This window comes from Hemibagrus wyckioides, linkage group LG02 (genome assembly GCF_019097595.1).
Source record: "Hemibagrus wyckioides isolate EC202008001 linkage group LG02, SWU_Hwy_1.0, whole genome shotgun sequence".
Classification (NCBI taxonomy): Eukaryota; Metazoa; Chordata; class Actinopteri; order Siluriformes; family Bagridae; genus Hemibagrus; species Hemibagrus wyckioides.
Window position 1 is genome coordinate 14,007,091 of NC_080711.1, and position 23,943 is coordinate 14,031,033.

Sequence of the window (23,943 nt, forward strand, 5' to 3'; positions counted from 1 at the left end):
AAAGAAAGAGAGAAAGAGAGAGAGAGAGAGAGAGAGAGAGAGAGAGAGAGAGAGAGAGAAAGAAAGAAAGAAAGAAAGAAAGAAAGAAAGAAAGAAAGAAAGAAAGAAAGAAAGAAGCCTGTTGGTGCTTGCTTATGAACCGGTTGCCCCTGAAGTTTGTTCTGAAGCTCACTTTCAGCCTTTAGTATTGATGGAGGAATATAAGGTTTCTTGTAAAGGTAGACAAATAAAGTCCTGATATCAATCTCCACCTTGGCAAGGTTTTCAGGAGAACTTTTCAGAGAGTTAAACATGATGGAAATGCTAACAGGTTTTCAGACTAATTATGTGTGCGCACCTGATAGAATTAGAAAATGATGGAGGGAAAAATTGATGTATGGCAATTATACTGATTATACCTTCAATTGCAATTTTTCCAGCAAAAAAAAAAAAATGTTGCATTTGCCTAGATTCATGAGACACCCACAGAAACACTCAGAGAGAAACACAAAAGATGTTTGCATATTGCAGGCTTTTTAAAAATCCTGCTGTTACTCATTTACAGCCTACCGACAATCCTCCCACTTCTACCTGACCTCTCATCCTGTACATTTAGAAAGCCTGGCTTTACTGAGTATCACTGTTGACTCTCTGGTGTCAGGAAAAAGAGTGGCTTCCTGAAGCTCAGTGTGACCTCAGTGCACGCAGGCAGTACATTCCCAGAACTCGTAAACTAAGCCTGTGCCGGAGACGAGAGGTGCGTCCCAAATTGCATACTCATGCACTAGTCTAGGCCATTTTGTAGTGAGTAATGAAAATTCCAGCAAGAAGAAGTGCACTTACTCTACTACTAAAAAGTGAAGTGTGAAATGTTGGACACTTCATGCACTCAACGCTTGTAGCTTAGCTTACATAAAGGAAGAGGTCAAGGCTACCAGACAAAAGAAAGAGTAGTACATAGTGCAAGTGTATATTGTTTAGCTCACAGATGCACGTGGGAAGTGAAGGCTGGCCCGTGTGATCCGATCCAACAGACAAGCTACTGCTGCTCAAATTGCTGAAGAAGTTAATGCTGGCTCTGATAGAAAGGTGTCAGAATACACAGTGCATGACGGGTCAGGGCTGTTTTGGCAGCAAAAAAGGGTGTCCAACACCAATATTAGGCAGGTGGTCATAATGTTATGCCTCATTGGTAAAAGATACCCAGGCTTGTTTAACAGTTCAGTTATGGGAAACTAGTATGGCGAGTGGATTTTCCTGAAATAAATCAATGAATAATTTTTTTTGTACCAGTTGTAAAAATGTTAAGTCACTGAGCATGGTTATGACACTAACCCTCAGGCATACATGTGGTCTAAGGTCAAATAAAATATCCTAACAGACGGTTTTAATAAAAAAAATATAGGGCTTTTCACACTGTGCTTAATGCGTTTATCGTCATTCTAAACCCTGAGTATTTCACACATGCATCAGGTTAGCACCGCTTTTTCCCTGAGTTTATGGCGTTAACCCAGTGCTGTGGTGCCAGAAAATGTAAAAAAGTTATGAAAGTTAATGCCTGCTCAGAGCTGTCCTTTTTTCTCACTGAGGCAAAAGCCGTTATTTAATTAATTAAAAATAATTTTAATTAAATTATTTATTTAACCGTCATGCACTGTATTTATCCAGTCATGGCTGGTGACAGCAAATATGCAAATAGGAACGTCAACCCAGGGATTAGTAATTTACAATGTGAAATGCCAGATTACGAATATCCAGGATTAATTATTAACACCCGGGTAAAGCATGAGCGGTGTGAAACAAGATAACGCAGGACTCCGTTTACCCTGAGTTAACAAAGCCTTTTTGAGACAATGCAGTTCCATGATGTTCCCTGGGATTGATCTTTAACCAAAGTCCCAACCCTTCAGCCTGGGTTAAGTTTTGGATTATACAACTAGATAAAAGCATCTGAAAAAATGATCGTGAATAACAGTGAAAGATTTGGAGTGTGCAAGTCTAACCAGCATGAACATGCCACAACATCAGCCTCCGGTCTTAGAAAATGTGACTCATGTGTCCATGTGCAGAACAAAAAAAATAAACGTGTTACACCCTATCCTATCCTATCCTTCGAGGGACAAAAATAATCCGTCTTAACTAACAACTAGCAACAATAGTTTGGGAATATTTGAGCAAAGATGTTTTATCCACAGTTAAGGGCACTGAATGCTGCGAACTCCTGTTCAAAAGCACTGCTGCACACATCACACAAGCGTATTGTCACTGGCTTTCGCACTCCACAGAGTTTAAAGCTCTCCTGATGGTACATCATCTGTGGGGGCGGCGCGATGCCCCTGGCCGAGGCAGACGGTGCACGCCGAATGTAAAAGCAAACCAGAAGAAAAAAAAACAAAACACTCAAAGCATAACAGAAAATTGGCTTTTCGAAAAACATCTCGGTGAAGAAGGCTTCCCACAAAAGGATTGCTGATGTTGGCCTGCAAGTATGTAGGGAGAAAGAGGGTAGAATAACAGTCACAGCCCACCACTTCCTGCCACAAAGCAAAGTCAAGTCTGGAACACTGGCACACGCAATCACACACGAACACGAGGTCACACGCTCCCGTCCGGCCTTAGATCCCTGACGAGTCTTGATGAAAAGCTTCGTTATTCAGCTGTTTTAATTGTAGGAAAATGTGACATAAAAGTGCATCAGTTAAGACTGCATTAGTCAAGAATAGAGCTCTCGCTATTAAGCCGGTGAAGATCAACGAAACTGGAGCGATTATTTATACTCATGGAAATATTTCCACACACCTACACAAAGCCACACACCCCGAGTCTTCACAATTTTAGCAAAAGTAAGTGGACAACTTTCAACTAGATTCTGGAGGTGCGGCTGTGAGGATTTGAGCCACAAGAACGTTCGTGAGATCAGGCACCGATCTGGAGGCCTGGGGTGCAGTCGGTGTTCCAGTTCATCCTGAAGGTGTTCAGTGGGGTTGAGGTGAGGGCCACTCGAGTTATTCCGCTCCAGCCTTTGCACACCATGTCTTCATGAAGCTCACTTTGTGTACTGATGGGAAACTGCAACACTACAGTCTACAGTAACATTCTACACAGTTGTTATCAGCAGACCGTACTTCAATGGTCAGAGGTCCAGAAACTTTTTGGATGTATAGTGTAGATGGGTGATGGCTGCCTCTGTTGTTCTTTGTAATGAGCTTCCATGAGTTCACCTGAATGGAGTTAGCAGTATTACATCCGATTCTACGAAGGCAGTGCATCAATTTCCTTGCCTGACTCACTATTATGGTGAACAATGTAATGACTGTATTATGTAAAGCAGCCTATTCAACCAGTTTAATGCTTTACACAGATCGTGTTTGGATAAACCTCGCTACCTGGACAGCCAACCTTATCGCCTTCACAAGTAATCCATTTCTCCATCTCAGAAAAAGAAGTGCCAAAGTTTAATCTGGCTATACTACATTAGAATTCAATACTTCAGAGGCACATAGAGCCTCACACACCTCATTGTTGGTACTTTTTATCTGGAAAAATAAGTGATGTCTACTAGAGGGAAAACATCTCAGTCTGACTGGTGTCCAAGTCAAGCTGTAATGTTTAGCCAAATCACACAATTCAGTTCTCTTTAAAAAAACGTTCAGCCATGGTTGTGATTGTTGTCATGATCTGTGTCTCAAATCAATAACCTTTACTATAGAGTCAAAACTATTTCTGAAGATTGGTGATGAGAACAGACCTTTTTAGTAGGTTTAAGAGTTTCTTAAAACATTCTAACTGTAACAGGAAAACGTGTTTGTACTCGAGAACAAACTAGAACAACAATGTAGAATAGTGCAGACATGCAATCTGAGACACAAGGTCTGGTTGTTTATGCAGTAGTTTACATGGTGTCACATCATGTAGCAAGTATTTTAGCATTTACCGGATTCTGTATTGTTTTTCATTTTGAATGCACCGAGTCGGGGGTGTTATGGGGTGCGTCTCAATCATCCCCTAAGTTCACTTATCAGGGCATTGATCAGGGAGTCCGCCATATTAAGTGCTGTCTCAATCATTAAATCCTTTAAGTGCACTGACGAAAAACAAAATGCACCTTAAAAACCTTCGAGCATCGAAGCTCACTATATTCCCTTCCTGTAAATATTTTCTGAAGCCTCTCAGCTGGAAAAAATGGTAGACAAACTCTCAGTCAGTTTCTAGAAGCTGTAGCTTGTTATTGTTGTATCTCTCAAATGACTACTTATATTAGTGACTTTTTAACTTTATTTGACGCTCTATGTACGTTTTCGTGTTACCTAGCTAGCTAACAAACCTGCTTGAAGTACCATAACAGAAACGCTTGTGATTAAGCTAACAAATTTCTAAAACATATATGAATATTCGTTTTTTTTTTTTTTACAGTGACAGATTAAGAACGTCACTAGACATTGGGGCATCAGTGTCCCAGTGTGTGTACACCATATACTGATTCTCCAGCTAGGGAGCTAGGGAGCTGATTGAGACGCACCCAGGGAGTGTCTACACAAGACCCATGTAAACACAGGCATTCGGTTTGCACAGTTACATCATACCTTTGCACCTACTGCCATTACTTAAACAATTGATCTACATGTTTTACAGGTTATATGGAAAAAAAATGACTATCACACCTTTATGGTGATACTGACTTGTTTGTATGCTCTATATATTTGCCTCATGCATTTTTAAGCACATAGGTGATAAGGGTCACTATGGCGATGTGCAGTATTTCCTCCATTTGGTGTACTCAAGCTGTGAATCAATGGCCTCTTTCATCACCTCGCCATCAAGCTGCCCAGTGAACGACTGACTCTTAACCTGCACTCTGGTGGGAAAGTCTCACCTCTTTGACATGCAGAGAAAATGACAGAATATGAAAAACAGCTTCTTTTCTCCCCCCTTCATGAGCCCATGGCTTTAACGCCTGTCAGGACCATTACTTTCTGCTGCATCCTACCAGCTTGGTGGAGGACAACAGCCCCCAGCTGTCACGCTGTTCCCCCGCAGCTACTCCTCACCGTGGATGACACATCATGTTTTACTGCACATTACACCAGGGCTCACACCAACCACTGCTGCAGCTCAGCCACCTCGACTTGCTTAAAACAGCAGAATTCTTCCCATTAGGGAGCGGGCCATGTCGTGAACCAGGCCTTCATCCTTCTAGCACAGAATACTTGGTAACAGCTTGTGTGTGAGCATGCAGGCATGATGTGCAAGAGCTTTTCCCCTCAGGGTGTCCAATATGATCAACCCCTTACCTTCAGTCTCTGCTGCTATTTGAAAAGAGAGCGAGAGCGAGAGCGAGAGAGATAGAGAGAGAGAGACATGCGACAAGCTTGCGCACCCATGAGGGCTAATTACGAGAAAAGCTGTGGAAAAAAAGTTTGAAGACAGATTGCAAGCTCTGGATATTTCATCCAATAAGCCAGGTTTACATTGTACAGATCTGGGCCCGGGTTTGCTGTTGTACACAAAATGTGAGCATTATGGAAATATTTTTTTTCTGGTCAACGGCACATCTGACAGGATCAGAATTTTCAGAATTTCAGAATTAATATCTCAGTGTGTTTTCTGCTATGACACACATCTGAAAGCCAACTACAGGTGAACACCATAGGATAACATGACACTCCCAGAACAGCTCTAAACACTGTAGTGACTCTTGTGAAACATGCTAATGGACAGAAAAGTATTCTCTTTACCTCAAATGTTTCTGTTGACATGAACCCAATTCTTCCTGTCCTGCATGACCCCAGAACATAATCATTTTCCTTAAAAGTAAGCCTACCGTTAGAACGAATAGTGAAGACATCTTCAGCTAAAATCTTACGGGGATCATCTCATGACATGTAACAAATAATCATAAAAGCTGCACAGTATAAAAAGGAATTACTGAATGAAGCTCCCGTGTCCACCCTTCAGCTCTCACATAAATATCAGCAAACGTCAGCAGACACCATTTATCTTGTCCCAAAATCTACACCGACACCTGGCACTTCATTTTGGATAGCTGTGCCTCGTTTATCAGGTGTCAAGTGTGCAGACTTCAGGCATCTCGCTTTTAGCCACACATTCCAGTGTCAGCTCAGCAGATCTCTACCTGTAAATGTAAATCCTACAGAAACAGGCTCGGGCTTGGCTAAAGAATACAACGTGAGCTTTTAAAAATTCCCACACTCCCTTGCTGGTCAACATTTTCCGCTCTGTACAAAACATAGTATATAGTAAACAAAAAACAAACAAACATGCTGCATTTCAGCACACTCCATCACTATTTGTGTGCCTTATCACAGCTGACCATCGACACCATTTGAAGATAATTGCACATTTCAGACACGTGTTATGTTGTGGTTAAGCTGCATAACAGAAATAACAGCTTAACAGCTTTTACTGTCTCTGAAAGACTGCATGCGTAGGGAAAATGACTACAGTTTTGCAAAAACGTCTTCCATAATTTCTCACACTGTGTAGAATTTTATTTTTGTTTGTAGTGAAATCATCCATGCAAGGTTGCGACGGACTTCAACAGGAAACAGGAGGCTTACTGACAAATTCAAAAACCGTCACAAACCGAGTGAGAGAGTGGACGTCCACTGATGAAGGCGTGTCGCTGCTGGACAACAGTCCTCTATGAATGGAGACTTTTGGGACATCCTGTAGTTTCATGGTTCATGGCTGACTTTCAAAACGAAGATTAAAATACACTTTCTTTTATTCCTGTCTACCCATTGAATCTCCAGTTCCTTTCTCCACCAGCTCTCACTTCAACTTCCCCAAAAAGAATTTTAGAAATTTAACTAGCAACATGTTCAGAAATCTTACCCAGTCTCTTTCTTTAGTGCTTTAAAAAAAAATTCAGCACATTGTTCATTTTTTCCCTACACCACCAGCTTGTGTATTTGTTCCAGGGGATGATTAATACCGTAATATTTGTAGACTAGACTAACCTTTCACTACAGCTGTACACAGTATCTGTTTATCCATCAGAGTCAACGTACCAAGAGCTACAAATAGCGTTCAAAGCCAGAATAAACCTATGAACACTAACTAATTGATGAATTATTATTAGTATTAGTATTTTTTCAGTTATGAGCCAGGGCTCATATCCCCGGCATTTAAAATCCAGTCTCCAGTAACATACACAAGTGTTTGTGTACAGACAGTTAGCCAGCTAGCATACTGCCACTTCACCACACCATCTAAATAAACAAGTGTCAATAAAATATAGCGTTAGCTGTCTATTAGCACTGCCGGCAAAACAGATCAACTCAATTCTTATTCTTTTATAAGCGCTAAGTTTAGCTTGCTAGCTAACTACGGACCAGAGTCTCAGCCCCCGTTAGCCTCCACACAGCAGCATCGTTTCTGATTGAGCTAATAATATAATTCATCTCACCTCGGCCTCTCCTTCTTCCAGACTCCGGAGACTCCATACCACCAATCCCTGGATTAGGAGAATTGTCAAAGCGGCGGCGATCGCAAGTTTGTATCGACGGAGCAGTTTCTGTACACGAGTGCTCGCCACCATTTTCCTCCCCGTGGTTTACATTTAGCAGTGAATCATCTTGACCGGATGACTCGCTGCGAAGAATCGATTACTGAATCGAGCACGATTCTGAATCATCTGATTCACGGGACGGCCGCTATGACACGACAGGCATGCAACCCCCAAAATCTCTCAAAAAATAAATAAATATTATTAATAATAATATGCTGGAGTCCTCTGATAGTGCAAATCGAGTTAAACAGCTATTTGTGGCTTTTTCGAGTTGTGCTTGCATTACTTATATTCAAACAAATCCTAATAAATCACGTATTAAAAAGCATTCACCAGTGTACAACAGTAACTTCAACTGGGTGAATACACTTGCATCAAGGAGACCAGCATCCATGTTTTCTGTTTATTAATGTTACCTGTAAATTAATGTATATAAATTGTTTCATTTTATGAATGGTTTCTCTAATGGTCTCAATGATGACTTTGTGTAATAAGAAAACTGCACAAATAAAGCTGACTATACTCCAAAACAGGAAGGATGAAGTGCACTGCTTCTCAAAGTGGGCACTGCAGACCCTTGTGATCCATGATATGCATTTAGCTGTTATTATCATTCATTCATTCAACCGTTTTATTCTGGTCAGGGTCATCGTGGGCCTAATCCTGGTAACACTGGGCACAATTCGTACACTAGTCCTTAATCTTAATGCAAGCACACACACACACACACACACACCTAGGGCAATTCTACACAGCCAATCTGCTAACCTGCATGTTTTTTACAGACATGGGCTGTTCATCCAAATCTCCACACAGATTGTAGCCCAATCTCAGGATAAAACTGGATACCCTGGAGCTATGAAATGGCAACGCTACCCATTGTGCTGCCAGTGATGGATTTGCGATCCCAATATCTCCAAATGTCAGCCCAACAGGAAACTGCAGTTTAGAGATAAAGATTAGAGATAATCATGATAGGGATTCATTCCCATAGCTTTCTAATTGCCTGCTGTAAATTCACCAGCAAAAATGTTTAATAAATCCCCAAAAATAATTATTTTTTCTAAATTTCTATGCTACTGTTGTGAAGGTGATCACTATAAACTAGGTCTACTATATTTGTTATAGTTATTATATATAGTTATGTTTTTATCACTATGTCTAAGTGACTGTATTCTTTCACTTGCATTCTTTAATCTAGACATCAGATCTCAGATCATCACTAGCATCCTCACTCTCCCTGTCCTGCATGACATAAACTATTCATATTTCTCCCTCACTCACTGCAACCCCTACCCTATCACTCCTTCCTTCATAGCTTCCAGCACTCTATCGACCCATCCAGACCCTGACTCCTTTTACCTCTCTACTGCTTGACTTAGCCAACACTTTCATCTCTTTACTTCTCATCCATGGACCTCCTCTGCCCTCTATCTTCTAAACCTAGGAAGTCGTCTCACCCTGCTCCTTGGCTGTCAGATGTGCTGTGCAGCAATCAGAGAATTAAGAGCAGAGCAGAGTGTTGGAAATCACAATTTGACACTGATCTCCTCTCATACCGCTCTCTTCTGTCCAAGTTCTCATCCGATGAGACAGCTGCTAAACCCTCCCTCTACGAGGGAAAGCTAAAAAACTCTGCACATGATCCTTGTATCTTTTCTTTAAGTTTTAAACCACCTCCCCATCCTTCACTATCTTTCCTGTCTGCTAAAGACTTCGCCAATTTCTTTGAAAAGAACATTGAAGAAATCCACAAGTCCTTCACTAAGTCATACCTTATTCCTTCAACACATGTTCAGGATTCCACTTCTTATCCTTTGGCATATTTGTCTCCTTTATTAACAGAATAGACCCCATCCCATCCATCTCACATCCATCTCTTCTATCATTAATGACTCTGGTAATGTACTGACTGCATTCAAGACAGCAAGAGTTATTCCTATCCTGAAGAAACCCACTCTGAATACCTCAGACATCAGCAACTACAGACCTGTATCACTTCCCTGATTTCTTTCTAAAAATCCTTAAACACACTGTCTACAAGTCAAGTCAAGTCAAGAAGCTTCTACTGTCAGTCCACCATATACAGCTGGTATAATGAAACAGTGTTCCTGCAGGGCCATGGTGCTACATAAAAAACAGAACTACAGGAGACAACACAAACTAGGTACACTACACAGACCTACAAAGTACTACATAAAGTGCATCTGCGTAAAAGTGTACAAACAGCACAATAACTGATGTGGGACAGCACAGCACTGACCAGTACATAATTTAATTTAATGAATAATGTGCAAGAGGGTAATTTAATACAGTAAAGTGGTGTGACTGTAAACACAAAAGACAATTAGCAGCAAAATAATGTAGGTGGTCCAAACAGCATTTTGCATTTAGCAGAAATGTGTAAAACTTTCAAAGGGAGTACAGTGGTGTACAGTTGAGTATAAGTGTGTGTGTGGGGGGGGGTATTTGGGGTTGATGTCAGTGCAGTCTCTGGGTATTGTGGAATCTCATGGCTTGTGGGAAGAAACTGTTAAACAGGCTGTTGTGTGACAGCCGAATGTTTAGTACCTTTTGCCAGATGGCAGGAGGGTAAAGAGTTTACAACGGTCTCAGAATAATCTCCAAATTTCATTTTGGTTTTTAAGTGGTACACTCCAACGAAACTGCTCATGTGGGCATTCCTGCGAAGCTTAATGCAGTTCCTATCATCCTCTGCCTTTCTGCAGCCTTCATTACTCCTATACCTTCTAATGATTATTGATATTCATCACCCAATTGTTTGCTTCTTGCCTGTAGGGAGGGTCATATCAGGGGATCCACAGTCACTTCACGCAGACTCTACACTGGTGTCCCACAAGGCTCAGTCCGAGGTCCTCTTCCATTCACTTCTCTTTTCCTCCCTTAGACACTCATGTTGCTGCACAAATCTCCACATGCCTGGCAGACATCTCATCACTGATGACAGCTCATCAGAAACTTTATCCCAGCAAAACTGAAATCTCCCTGGACATTTTTCAGTACTCATTATCTGACACTGCATGCAACAGTGGGGTAACCATAGACAACCAACTGTTCTTCTTGTCTCACATTGCTATACTGACTCACTCCTGTCAGTTTCTCTTCTACAACATCAGGCTTACATTTGTTCATTTCTATCCCATTTCATTTGAACCCTCTGCCTCTCCAGAATGCATGAATTATTTTCAACCTTCTCATGTTTTCCCACATTTCACCATTGCTTTGCTCCTTTGACTGGCTTTGTGTAGCCATCCACATCACATTTAACACATTGATGCTTGCTGAAGTGGTAGTGGTGCTCAATGGTTAAGGCTTAAGGTTACTGATCAAAAGGTCAGGAGTTCAAGCCCCAGCACTGCCAAGCTACCGCTGTTGGGTCCTTGAGCAAGGCACTTAACCCTCTCTGCTCCAAGGATACTATAGCATGGCTGACCCTGCACTCTGATCCCAACTCCCTAACAAGCTGGTATATGTGAAGAAAATAATTTCACTCTGCTGTAATGTGTGAAAACCTGAAAACACTTATCTCACTCGGCACTTCAGAATGCCCCCTACCACTCCCTGATTGCAACCACCATCTATCAGGGTTTAAAGAAGACAAGCACCAAGGCTTTTCTCTATACTGGCACCTTGGTGGTAGAATCAACTTTCCTTAGATGTCCCAACAGCTTAGTCATTAGCTGAAAGGGTGTTTAAACTAATGTTACTCTTAGCTCCTGATTTAATGAACTAGCATAAGGATAAGGGCATCTATCTAATCTCAGAAATGGTTATAATAAGGTTCTGATAAAACAATAGTACATAGGTCTTTTGTTTAATAGGTCTAGTAGTGTATAAGTGGGTGGATTATGTTAATATTTTTTTTACAGTGGATGGAAGAGCTGTCTCAAATTGTGGACAAAATGGCCCATAACTTGGGGCCAGCTACTAAAATCTCTAAAAACATTTTTTTATAAACAGATTTTTATTAGTCATTTTTAGTTGACAGACAAAAATGCCACAGACATCCAATAATATCCAGTAATATGATACGCAATGTCCTGGGTGGATCCTGGATATCCAACAATATAACATTTAATGTCCTGATTTTGATAAATTTAGTGTTTATTGTTAGCATAGAAATGTGTGATGTGTTTGTCTGTGCTGGTACATACTGGCATATAAATTATATTATTTTTATGTTCCTTTGTATTCACCATTCTGAGCAAGCTCAGTAATCACGCCTACCAGTTTTATCCTCATCCAGCCAGTTCTGTGGCTAACCACCAAGCCTGTGTTTGTACACTTGATGCATTGCTTAATAAAGCTTAATTGCTTGAAACAGCAATTCTGCTCACCAGTATAATAACACTTTCTTTAACAATGTTGTCTCAATTCTGACAATCTCAAGATATGCTCCATTCAAAACCCTATTTAATGGCTGTTATTGTAAATTTAGTTCTAAAACGGATCAGTAACACATGCCATTTCATTAAACAGACATCTCACCAGTGTGCTAAAATTGCCTCTTATTATATTGTCATATAGTAGACACAAATAGCCTACATTCATATAGTAGTGTTTATTAACGAAAGTTTATTAGTTGAGAGCAGTAGGAAGAACACATTTGAGAAGAGATGAGAGGAAATGACTAGTACACAGGTTTGAATACAGAGGTTTATGTATTATAATATATTTAAATCCTACAAGCTTGATTCTAAAGGAAAACCATGACCTGGTGTATTTTGATGTTGCTGGAGATGCATCAGGACGGTTGGACATTCGCACTAGAAATGTCATTCATGCATCCAAGCTCACCTACGAATGAGGACTGAGTGATAGGATCTCAAAATTCATTAATCACATTCCTTCAGCCCAGGCAATGCAAGAAAAAAAGCCCTGGGATGAGATAATGTAGCTCATATGTGACTGTGGTCTTCCCATTACAATCTCTGGCCATGTTCACACTTCACTTGGTATTAACATCCATCTCAGGTAATTGGAATGTAATTAAAGAGCCCACACACTGTTTCAGACAGTCCTGTCTGGCTGTAAAAAAAAATAGTCTACGAACCTTTTGAAAACCTTTTGAGTTCATTGGTTAAGGATGCTTCCTAAAAAGGTTCTACTTGCAATCCTCATGAAACTCTCTTGATGCAGGGTTCTATGTAGACCCTTTAAGGGTTCCAATAGGTGTCAAACTCAAGCATGGGCTGAAAGACTGGAGGATAAATATTTGATGCATTTAGACTGAAGTATTAGACTGTGTGCCCCCTTGTGGTCCAGTTGCAGGATCCTGTGCTGTCAGTGCTGTGGCCTGGATTCAATTCTTGGGCAGGGGACAACCCAGCTACTGATGGGTCAGTGCCAGTCCCAAGCATGGATAAAACGAGAGGGTTGTGTCAGGAAACCCTGAACAGGGAGCAGCTGAAAGAACAATGCAGTGTGATTCTGTGACTGAAATTTACATTAAATGGTCAAAAGTAGGTGGACACCTGACCATCATACTCATATGTGCTTATTGAACATTCTATTCCAAAGTTGGTTCTTGCTGATATAACTGCATCCACTCTTTTGGGAAGGATTTCCACTGGATTTTGGAGCATGGTTGTGGGGAACTTCTGCCCATTCAGCAATAAGAACATTAGTGAGGTCAGGCACTGATGTTGGGCAAGATGTATAGTCAGCATTCTAATTCAGCCCAAGTGTTCAGTGGGGTTGAGGTCAGGGCTCTGTGCAGGCCACTCAAGATCTTCAGTGGCAGTCATGGCAGACCATTTTTATAGATTTGCTTTTTGCCTAGCAGCAGTGTCATGCCCAAACAGGTTTAGGATCATTAGTTCCAGAGAAGGGACAGATTCTTTCCATTTGTAATAGTTTGTGGAATGCCCACACATGTGTTAGTCAAGGTAATGTAAGATAATGTAAGGTTATCCCAACAAAAGTTAAAAACACCTCACACTGAAAGCCAACATTGTCCTGACTAATTTTATATCAGACTTCCAGTGATAATTCATATGTTTATAATTCAATTTCCATTTTGCCAGTGGACTGTACTGCCACTGTACTGGTAATGTGTGAAGGGTTCATTTTCAATATTTGCGTATGTATATCATGTACATCATACATGCAGTATTTAAACAGCTTTAACCAGTTCCGTAAATGTTAGCACCTAATAGTGCATAGAGTTTAATGGTTTCTGTGAAAGCCTCTTTGTCCGAGATACGGATGATAACTGATAGAACGGGTAATGCTGTGTTAAAAAATAATAGCTTCATGGCCCTTCAACAGCTCACAAAAGTGCTGATGTGGCCTGGGCAGAATTTAACACCCTTATTTAAAGGATAAAGGTTAGGTAAAGGATTCGAGATGACTGTAAATGAAGCCATTCCAGAGCCAAGATGAGCACAAACATAAAGAAGCTTTTTCTTCTGGTGTCTTGATTGAGTGCATTAACACAACAAATAGCCTAATCATGGAGATGTGGTTTCTTAGTGGTTTAAGGTGTTCGGAAGGTTGTGTGTTTAAATCCCAGATCCACCAAGCTGCCACTACTGGGCCCCTGAGCAAGGCCCTTAAGCCTCAATTGTATCTCAGTTGTATAAAATAAAATAGATAAACTGTAAGTCGCTATGGATAAGGGCGTCTGCCAGAAAAGTACATTTAACGCACTACACCACAAACTACGTGATTGACTGAATAATTAGCCTGATATAAAGTGTTATACTGAGTATATGCAACAGGTGGAAAAGCACTGAGCATTGTCTTTTTTTCCCTGTGTGTTTTGTTCTCACGAGCTTTTGGTTTCTGACGCACGAGGACGCGCGTCAGTTGTAAATCATCTTGTAAATCAACCTTACGCTTAGGAAAACTTCCTCACAGCTCAGTTCGTGAAAAAAAAAAGAGAGCTTGTGGTTAGGTCGAAGGTGAACACACCACACACACTTTTCTTCCCATGCTGTAGTAGACTGACGCCGAGCTTTATTTGGTTGCCTACAGGCGGCCCACTTTAAAAGCGCGAGGTTCCCCCTCATCTCCAGGACAACCAGTAAACGCTACCGGAATTTATCGCCTTCACCAGTGGCACCAGGACGCACAGAGGATCACTGATCCTGCAATCGAGCTGCCCTGAGTGAGAATTTTTCATCCTTCCTGAAAGGTTCACATAGACTACCTCCACTGAGATAAACTGGACTTCTCTTTGAACGCTTTCCTGTTTCCGTTTACGCGACGTCACGAGTTTAAAACACACCGGAGAAGAGTCGTGACATGACGCGCAGAGCACCAGCTTCTGTCTGCGTGTAGATGGGCAGCAGAGGGTGGACACTAACATTTCGGATTTTCTGCGATGAGACAGCTTGATCCGTGGTAAAGGAGCTCGCACTGACCAGAGATGTTCACCTCATTTTCTCTAAACGTCTCTTCTACTTCCCCGACTACTTCCCCGACTCTTTCCTCTGCGGATCAGCTCTCAGCCATAATGATTGCATGTGAGTAAAAGTTGGATTAAGTCTTATGTTTATTGTTTGTCTTCATGAGTCTGATGATAGGAACTCTGTAGCTATATTTATTGATTAATGAACACAGAAGAAAATTTCTTTTGTCACTGGTCTGGTTCCCTCTAGAACCCTCTGTGGTTCTCAAAGCTGGGTTTCAGGACCCCCAGGGCTCCTTGAAGCATAGCCATGGGGTTAGTGATTGTTGTTGTTGTTGTTTTTGTTGTTAAAAAAAACAGTAACAAAATCATGCCCCACCATTATCAAGATTATTATACAGTATTTATTAAGTGTCTTTGAGTTACCATGTTTAATATAAAATATAATCCAAAACCCAGGATTTCAGGAATAAAAACTTTACCGACTAGGCAATAATATTATTTTACCCATCAATAAGAGCTTTAATATTTGAATAGTTTGTGTTTATTAATTTTGACATCTTCTGCTTTATAGAATACATGTGGAATGGAAATGTGAATATAGCATACCTTGAATAATAATCTGCACCTCTAGAACCACTGATATAACTTTAATCCAGGCTAAAGGTACAAAAATGTATCCTTAAAATAACCATGGCAGTTACAAGAGAAACAACTTACTACCTTCAACCTAAGAGTGTACATATTATAAATAAATAAAATGCTGTAGTTTACATGATTACACAGTCAGGATAATCGAATCCTATTTACAAGTCTTGTTTAAATAAATTGTTTAGAAAAATATAAAAATGGATTATACACTCTGAAGTAAAAGCACCAGACTGTACCATTCATTGTCTTGGGGGTGGTACCATCAAGGGTACATCTTTTGTAGCTTTAATATGTCACCTGGAAAGTCGGAATATTGTGTAACTTTAGTAGTAAATTGGACCTTAATCGGACCTTCAGCACCTGAACATTCTGAACATTGTGGGTATGAAAGATGTACCTTTTGAAAAGTACATTTCAGAGAACGTAAAGTCTTCCCAGCCTTCATGACATGACCATCAACAGCACGTTTAACACTCTGTTTAATGAGCCTCCTTTCTTTTCTCTCCTCAGTATCTTGTCTTGCGGTTTTTGTAGTGATTGTTCTGCTGGGCTCTCTCATCTATCGTAAGGACCCTTTCTGCTGTAAATCCCGGGCTTATCATGACTCACATGCTGACTTGGTAAGACTCACTGCGTCACACTCCCATTCCTTTAACCACAGTAAAGGGGAAAAAAGCCAAATCGGCCCCATTGTGTGCAGTTTGTGAAAGAATATATTATACTGACAGATTTCTCAGAAGCCCCATTTGCTTGGTCTGTTGGGCGATATCTCTGATCTAGGTCAACTTAGAGAGATCTCCCTTTTCCAGAGATATCCCCAAGAGATGTTGTTAGGAAATAATCCAGATAGAGGAAATCTGTGTCAGGAACATCAGATATGTTCCTCTAAATATACAAATACTGCCCATATTATTATTATTATTATTATTATTATTATTATTATTATTATTATTATTATTATTATTATTATTATTATTATTTAACGAGAAATTAAATGAAACCACATTGGAAAATCACATTTTGCCTCTAACCATATACATCATGTAGAGATTAATGCTATACAGTTTATTCTTTCTTTCTGTTTTAATCAAAAGTGTTAGCAGAGAGGAAGTTTATTCTAATTTCTATTTGCAATTCAAATCAAGACTCATTGTTCAGCTGCTCAGACTGTTTGTGATTCTGGCTTAATAAAACAATAAGCCACATGAGGGTATGTGTTACAGTGACTTTATTTTTAATGTGCTGCAGTAGAATTGTTTTATTGGTTTCAAACCAGCCATACATTTTACACAGAATTCAATTATTGTGATGCAGTCACAGAAGACTTTCCTCCTACTGTGAATGCGGCTCAGACACTCAGCTTTCAGACCAGAACTATCAGCTTTCTAATGCGGTTTTATGAATGAATGCAGCTTCAGGTATTGTAGTAATGAAAATTCAGTACTCATACCTGGAGGTCAGCTCTGCTTCAGTTCTGGATGTTTTTTTCTAGGCTTACACAATGCTGTCTGTTTTCCATGAGGTGCTTGATCTTGTGATTGTGACCTACTTGTCAGAACGCACACACATGAATTTTTAATTTTTTTTCTTTTCAGTACTCTTGTCCACTTCAGGTGTTTTGAGCATGGAGTCACTGATGTGTGTTCAGTAAAGCTAGCGTCACATCGCTAGGGGCTGTGGAATTGGTGTGGCAATGTTTATTTCAAAAGTGTGCCATCCCGTGCCACCACATCTCTGGTGAAAGAGAAAGTGATATGTGTCATGAGATATGTCTACAAATAGAAGTTCCACTAAACAGCACAGAAAGGCTTGATTGTTCCCAAAGGCCTATTGACCCACAGTGTACTGTATCTTGGCAAACTTTACACAGTAATCAGATCTGTGAGCTTGTGGAGGAGGGAATCTCCCCGTATACTGCTAGTGGGAGTCGAGCTCTGCTCTCTGATATATCTGCCGACCTCTCGCCATGTTTGGTTTCACACATGCTGTAGCAGAGGTGGAGTTTCTGACCTCACTCTCTGTGGGTAGAGTCGCAACTCCCAGCTAGTTCACTGCTTTGGTTTACTTCATAATGTCAAAAAGCAGTTATTATTATGTAGGAAAATGTTTAATGTATCTATCTATCTATCTATCTATCTATCTATCTATCTATCTATCTATCTATCTATCTATCTATCTATCTATCTATCTATCTATCTATCTATCTTTGTTGGTATATTGTTGTAAACAAATTCAAATGTAGAAAACTGTTCTATCTATCTATCTATCTATCTATCTATCTATCTATCTATCTATCTATCTATCTATCTATCTATCTATCTATCTTTCTTTTTTTCTTTCTGTCTTTCCAATTTTTTCCATATCAGTATTTTTTCCTGCTCTGAAACAACAGTTTGTGAAATCCTTCCTGATTAATTCATGGACGAAATCCTCTTTGTTAGCGGAGGAAAATACCTGCATGTGCAGTACAGAAATGTGAGAGGGTAATAGGTTCTCTCCGGATGTGTTGGGTTCTCACTAAAAATCACATTTTTATTATTTCTTTTACAGAATGTATTGAGAGGAAACGGGTCACAGGGTCACACTTTCAAATGATGGTTTTACCTGGGCTGTTGCTGGACAGGACGTGCGACCCTTCTTCCCACGGTTTAGCAATAATATCTTTAGAGCTTCCTCTTCCTGCATTAGTGTTAATCTTATACAGCGCCAGAAGGAACTTAGAACTTATCTTAGTAGAACAGAGGCAGACTTTTCCCTAATCTTACTCAAACCCAGAGGAAACACATGGCCACTTCCTGCTATGCTTGTCTCAGACAGGTAATGAACAGGCAGATGTAAATGTGGCAGGTCAGGAAGAAGCAGAGAATACCTTGACTACTTTGTCACTACATTATTACATGAATAGGAAATGGCACCTTCATGTAACAGTTCATTAAGCTGTAATGACAAGGTTTGCACCATTCCTGAATTTCTGAAACCAACTGGTTCATTATAGATGAACCTATCCAATTTTTCTTTCCAGTCTTAAACCTTACTTATCTAGTGTTTTTTCATGAATAGTAGCGGGCCCTTCCTGTGGGTGAGGGGGAGGATTGTGGAGACAAAAGCTAGATTTTAGTTTGGGCTCTGAAAAAGCCACAGCACTGAAGAGATTGTCCCTTCAACTTCGGTCTTGATTTTACATGCTTTTGCTTTTTCACACTGCCTGAATCAGGGCGCCAAACAAAAGGATGTCTCTCTTTTTTCCCCCACAAAACAGCCAAGACTCTTGAAAGTGTGAACCAATGAGAGAAAGTAACCCCTGACCCTGCTTTTACCAAACGCATCTCTCTTAGTTCTGGTTGGGGGAGCGGTGGGAAAGGTCACAGGACGTCATAGCGAGTGACGTCACTGTTGAAGGCAGAGTTGTGATGCAGCTCATTACACATTTTAATGGACTGTAAGCAGCCGTGACCACCTCGGGAGCAACAGAGCTCACATTATAGGAGATATAGGACTCTATCCCCGTACAGAACACCTCACGTGATCCAGTTGTGAATGCATTTGTATGCTACATGAGGTGAGAAACGACTTCCACTTGAGTGACATACGAGGCAATGAAACAGAGTGCGCTCGTTAAGCGGTACCTGCTGGAGAAACAAGCGAGGAACAGTGCAAAGTCTTTAAAAGGCTAGTCTTTGGGGTTGGTTACTAAGGGCCCTGGATGACACAGTGTGACACTGCATTGTTTCTGGAAAGAAAGGCTCCCATTTAGACGTGGGGTAATCACCTAATGTCCAGCTGAGACAGAAGAATCCCACAGCATCGTAGAGCGTTGGCCAGCCCTAATCACATTTGGTATGGGGGCGGGTGGCTGCGAGGAAGTCGCTTGGTGGTCCAGTCATTGGCACTATAATTTACGGCTGACCAGAGGTCCCTAATGGGGTCTTGGCTTAACTTTGTAGAAGTGTGAATGGGAGAAGTGACAAGAAGAAGAATTTATAGCCATGTTCTGTCTTTCATACACGTACTATATAAATACATAGGACAAATATATGAATATGTGTTTTTTTATCTGATTTAGTAAACAATTATTTGGTTGTGAGTGACCATAAACATCTGTCAAGACATCTGGCAGTGTGAGACTTTTTTTAAAATTATTATTATTATTATTAAAAAGCAAAAAGTGTCTGTGTCATATTACAACACTCGTCTATAAACCATCAACATGATAGCACAAGTTTACACAAAACTATCTATGGATACAGTAGCGACAAAACAAAATGTAAACAAAACACAAGTTTTGCTAATGATTACGTAAAAATGTGTTCTTTGCAGGAACCTTCCTCTCAACACTACAGCAGCAGGCAGACTTTGGTGAGCTCACCTTGCACTGATTTACCCCAAACCTTTGAAAGCCTCAATAACATCAACCCGGAGGTAAACCATCTTAAAGCCATATTCTCTTAAATTAACGTTATAATATTTTGCATATGTTTGGATTATTTTACAGTCAGAAATCTTTCCATGTGTCAGTCAGGGCAGCTGTTCTACGTGGGCTTGTCCAGCACATACTGCCTCCCACCTATGGACTCGTCCCTGCCTCATCTGCCCTCCTACGAGAGCGTGCGTAAGAAGGATAGACAGCGGCAGATTCACATGATGATTGCAGACCGCTTTGGTCTGAATGGACCTGCTCCAGCAGTGACAGAGGTGAGACCGTTTGTTTTTCATAAGCAACAATTCACCTCTGAGGTGGATTATAATAATCGAATCACTAGAGTTTGTGCCCCCATGCTGACCCAGAGTTATTGCTCCTGTATGCTCTGTAATTGGACTAGACGATAATGGATTTTGTTGTGGGAATTATCCTTGATTTTGTCTGCGCTGTTATGATGCAGACGCAGACAGCTGCTCACCTGCTCTGTTGCCATGGCGTTCATTTCATTTCAGTAGTCTTTGATGTCAGGTTTGTGGAGCGCTCTATGACATGGGAGTTACACATGAGTGCATGAACTAATGGAGGGGAAAAAAAAGGCCTGTCAAACACAATGAAGGCTGGAAAGTAAACAGCAGAATAGAATGTGGTTTATTGTCCTTTCCTATACTCCTCTCTGTGACCCTGTCAATAGGTGGACCAATCCGCCCCCTCATTTCATCACTTACGGAATGTTTCCTTCATTCATGGGGGTATTAACTTGTGCCTAATTGTCTGCTCCAAAACCAGGGGCTACTGCTAGACTAGAAGAAAACAAGGCGAGTCCTACATTTAAAGGCAAAATATAGTATGACTCCAGAGAGAAGAGGGAGAACGTATCAGCTGTGAGCTCAGCAGTGGCCTAAAATCACCATGCAAATGTACTATGTAAATATTGCAGAAACACGTACATTTTTACATTTAGCAACATGGCAGTTCACTAAAATGGCACTAAAACCTGTGGACACTGACTAATATACATATACATAATCATATAAAGAAATTATGAATGTCTTCCCCAGTTGTAGCTGATCATGATATTGAAAGGGAGGGACAAAATATGTTAATTACTCATTAGATACATGATGTCACTATTATTACACTGTTATGGTTGAGCTGTGTAGGGATGACGTCTCTATGTCTGATGCATATACATAAGAACACACACATATTACCTTTATTGCCTTTAAATTTTTAGTATTTAGTATTTTTAGGATTTATTGCATGCCTTATTACCTATGTTTGAAGATACTGCTGGATACTTTGAAGATACTGGATAGAAAAATATATTTTTTTTATTAAAATCAGTGAATATAGTATTTTCCTCACACATGGTATATAACTATTTATTTATTTATTTATTTATTTATTTATTTATTTATTTATTTTTAGTGAATGATATCCAGGATCTATCTATCTATCTATCTATCTATCTATCTATCTATCTATCTATCTATCTATCTATCTATCTATCTATCTATCTATCTATCTATCTATCTATCTATCTATCTATCTATCTATCTATACATTTTCATCATCATTTGCCCCTTTGTGTAAGTTGCTTGCACAATCTTTACTTTATCTATTTAATTCTACTTTCTCCTCCAAGCGCATGTAGAAAAATCAACACTCAAGACAACAGTCCATTTCAGCTTCCTTTCATTACACTCACTGTTCATTTCACATGCAACTTCTCAAAACCTGCTGATGACTTGTATTGGATGTGTCAGAGAAGTGGGATTACAAAAAATGGCCTCAGTTAGCCCTAGTGGTATGTTTTGTCCTGACATGTCCTTCCTGTGTGAATCGATGATGTGGGCTAGAATAAAATCAGCCCCAGCATCAATTTCATACCATTCGTTATTTTTGCTTACAATCATTGCTGGTGGTCTTGTTTTTAGTTACACAAACAATAATCCTCTTCTAGACATTTGCTAAAATGGTGTAGATGGCAAAAATGAACTGTCATGCTATATTATTTATCCCAACTGGCCCTGGTCTTCCCTAATACAAAAGAATACAAACTCCAAAGACATGTCTGAGTCCATTTTGTTAAATGGCAATGCAGTTTGATGTGCAGCTTCTTTCCCAAAGCTTTAGCTGCTGTCACCCCCCTGCAAGCCCCACAGTAATTCCCCTGTCCTTTACAGCTGTTAAAGACTAAGGACCACTTTACACTAAGCTTACTCTTTGCTGCTATATACACTGCAGTTCACTTTGTCACTTCATACAATGTAGACCATGTTCCTTAATGGTTTTATACTACATCTCAATACACATTTCAGTAATCAGGTACTACACGTATGTCTAGTCTCGTAAATATATTCACAGTGTACTCTGTTTATGTGTCCTAAAATCTTCTTTTTTAATTCATTGATTTAATTAAATTCCTCTGAGTTCTCTGCGTTCTCTGTACTCTCAGAGAATTACCAAAATCAATGTAGTTGTATTGTATACAATGGCAATAAAGTACCTTACTTTACCATACCTATATATTGTATTCTACTAATGAACGTCTTGTCCTCTCTGTGTCTCATAGGCTCCACCCACGTATGAGGAAAGCGTTCGGCAATCTCTTCAGTCACTTCAGAACTCAGACCCTAGCCCTACCCCTATGCCTATGCCTATTCCTATCCCTATCCCTATCCCCAATTCTAACTTTAACACCAACCCTAACGCTATATCACCAATGAGGCCACAAGACGTTCTCTCTCAGCCTGTGAATCCCTTGCCTCAATATGAGGAACAAACTCACAATACTACCTCACCAGAATGTAATAATGACCCTCAACCTGAGGAATCAGATTAATGAAGGAGACTTATACTGTTCTAGCCTCTTCAGTTATGCTGATGGACAATAAAAAACTGTTGATGTTGGAACTGTTGATGTTTCACTTGAAAATTTCAATTTTTGATTAAACTGGTGCAACTCAGAGGCTGAAAAGGTGAAAAAGGAGAAGAGGAAGAAGAAGAAGATGAAGGATAGAAAGAAGTCTTTACAGCAACACAAACACAGAGCCGCAAGGAAAATGTTACCAGTATTCAGAAAAAACTATTCAACTGGAGCTTTGTTTATCAGTGACTCCTGACACGACGTCAGAGGATTTGACTGCAGCTTAAAGCAAAAATGAAACAGACGGACAAATTACAAAGGACAACCATGATCCAGCCTTGACTAAGCTTTCTCAGGTAACTTTTAGATAGTGATTTGTTAGCGAGAGAGATAAATAATTGATATTGTTTCTTTTTCATTCTTTCCTTTGTATATTGTCTTATTGCCTTTATATATATATCAGTTTTTCCTGACCCCTTGTAACGGCGGTTGCCCCCCCCACTCCCCTGTGTTTTACACAGCATGACTGAAACCATGTAAAATTATTATTATGTCCAAGAATGTTTTCGTTTTCTTTTTTTTCTTTTTTTGAGAACATGTCAAACACGTTATAGGGTTTGCATAGCTTTGGAGCAGGAGTAATAGTACGCAGATCCAGAGTTGAAAGAGCTCCATTGGCATTACAGTTAAAGAATAAGCTTGTCCGGGAAAACTGTCATTGAATGTAAATCTATTTAGGAATTGAAATATAATTGCTAAATCAATCAATAAATCAATCAAACAGATTACATCAGTTTGAAGACCTTGTTGATCCGGCATTTGTGAGTTTTTCATAGGTGACCCTATCATACCTTTTCCTCTCTGACTGACTCAACAGCCCCTGAACACACTTATTTTGTCTGGCTCTCTTTGCATTTTAACAAATTCTTCCTTATTTGCAATTCATGTGAATTTCCTTGGCAGCCAGTGAGAGGAGCGGTACAGCAGAGAGCAGAGAGTCAACATTTTAAACACCATTGTAAGATATTGGATGTGGCTTTTAATAATTCTGAAGCCCGGTACAAATGTCCTTTTTTTTTCCATTATTTTGTGTAGCATTGAAGTCAATGATAGCTAAA

At 40.0% G+C, this 23,943-nt stretch overlaps 2 protein-coding genes across 2 annotated transcripts in view; one reads left to right on the forward strand and one right to left on the reverse strand.

Moving 5' to 3' along the window:
* The window catches only part of xylt2 (xylosyltransferase II), a 29,918-nt gene extending 22,325 nt beyond the window's left edge, over positions 1 to 7,593 (reverse strand). The window contains exon 1 of the mRNA XM_058418198.1: positions 7,409 to 7,593. Within this exon, the coding sequence (XP_058274181.1) occupies positions 7,409 to 7,540 (132 nt within the window). The 5' untranslated portion in view covers positions 7,541 to 7,593. The remainder of the gene's footprint in view (positions 1 to 7,408) is intronic.
* Positions 7,594 to 14,412: 6,819 nt separating this feature from the next.
* On the forward strand, positions 14,413 to 23,608 carry si:ch73-364h19.1 (uncharacterized). Its single transcript, XM_058376950.1, has 5 exons — positions 14,413 to 15,000; positions 16,047 to 16,156; positions 19,854 to 19,955; positions 20,052 to 20,228; positions 22,532 to 23,608. Exons 1-5 carry the CDS (start codon positions 14,904 to 14,906, stop codon positions 22,799 to 22,801), a joined length of 756 nt encoding a protein of 251 aa, XP_058232933.1. The 5' UTR covers positions 14,413 to 14,903; the 3' UTR covers positions 22,802 to 23,608.
* Positions 23,609 to 23,943: the final 335 nt, after the last annotated feature.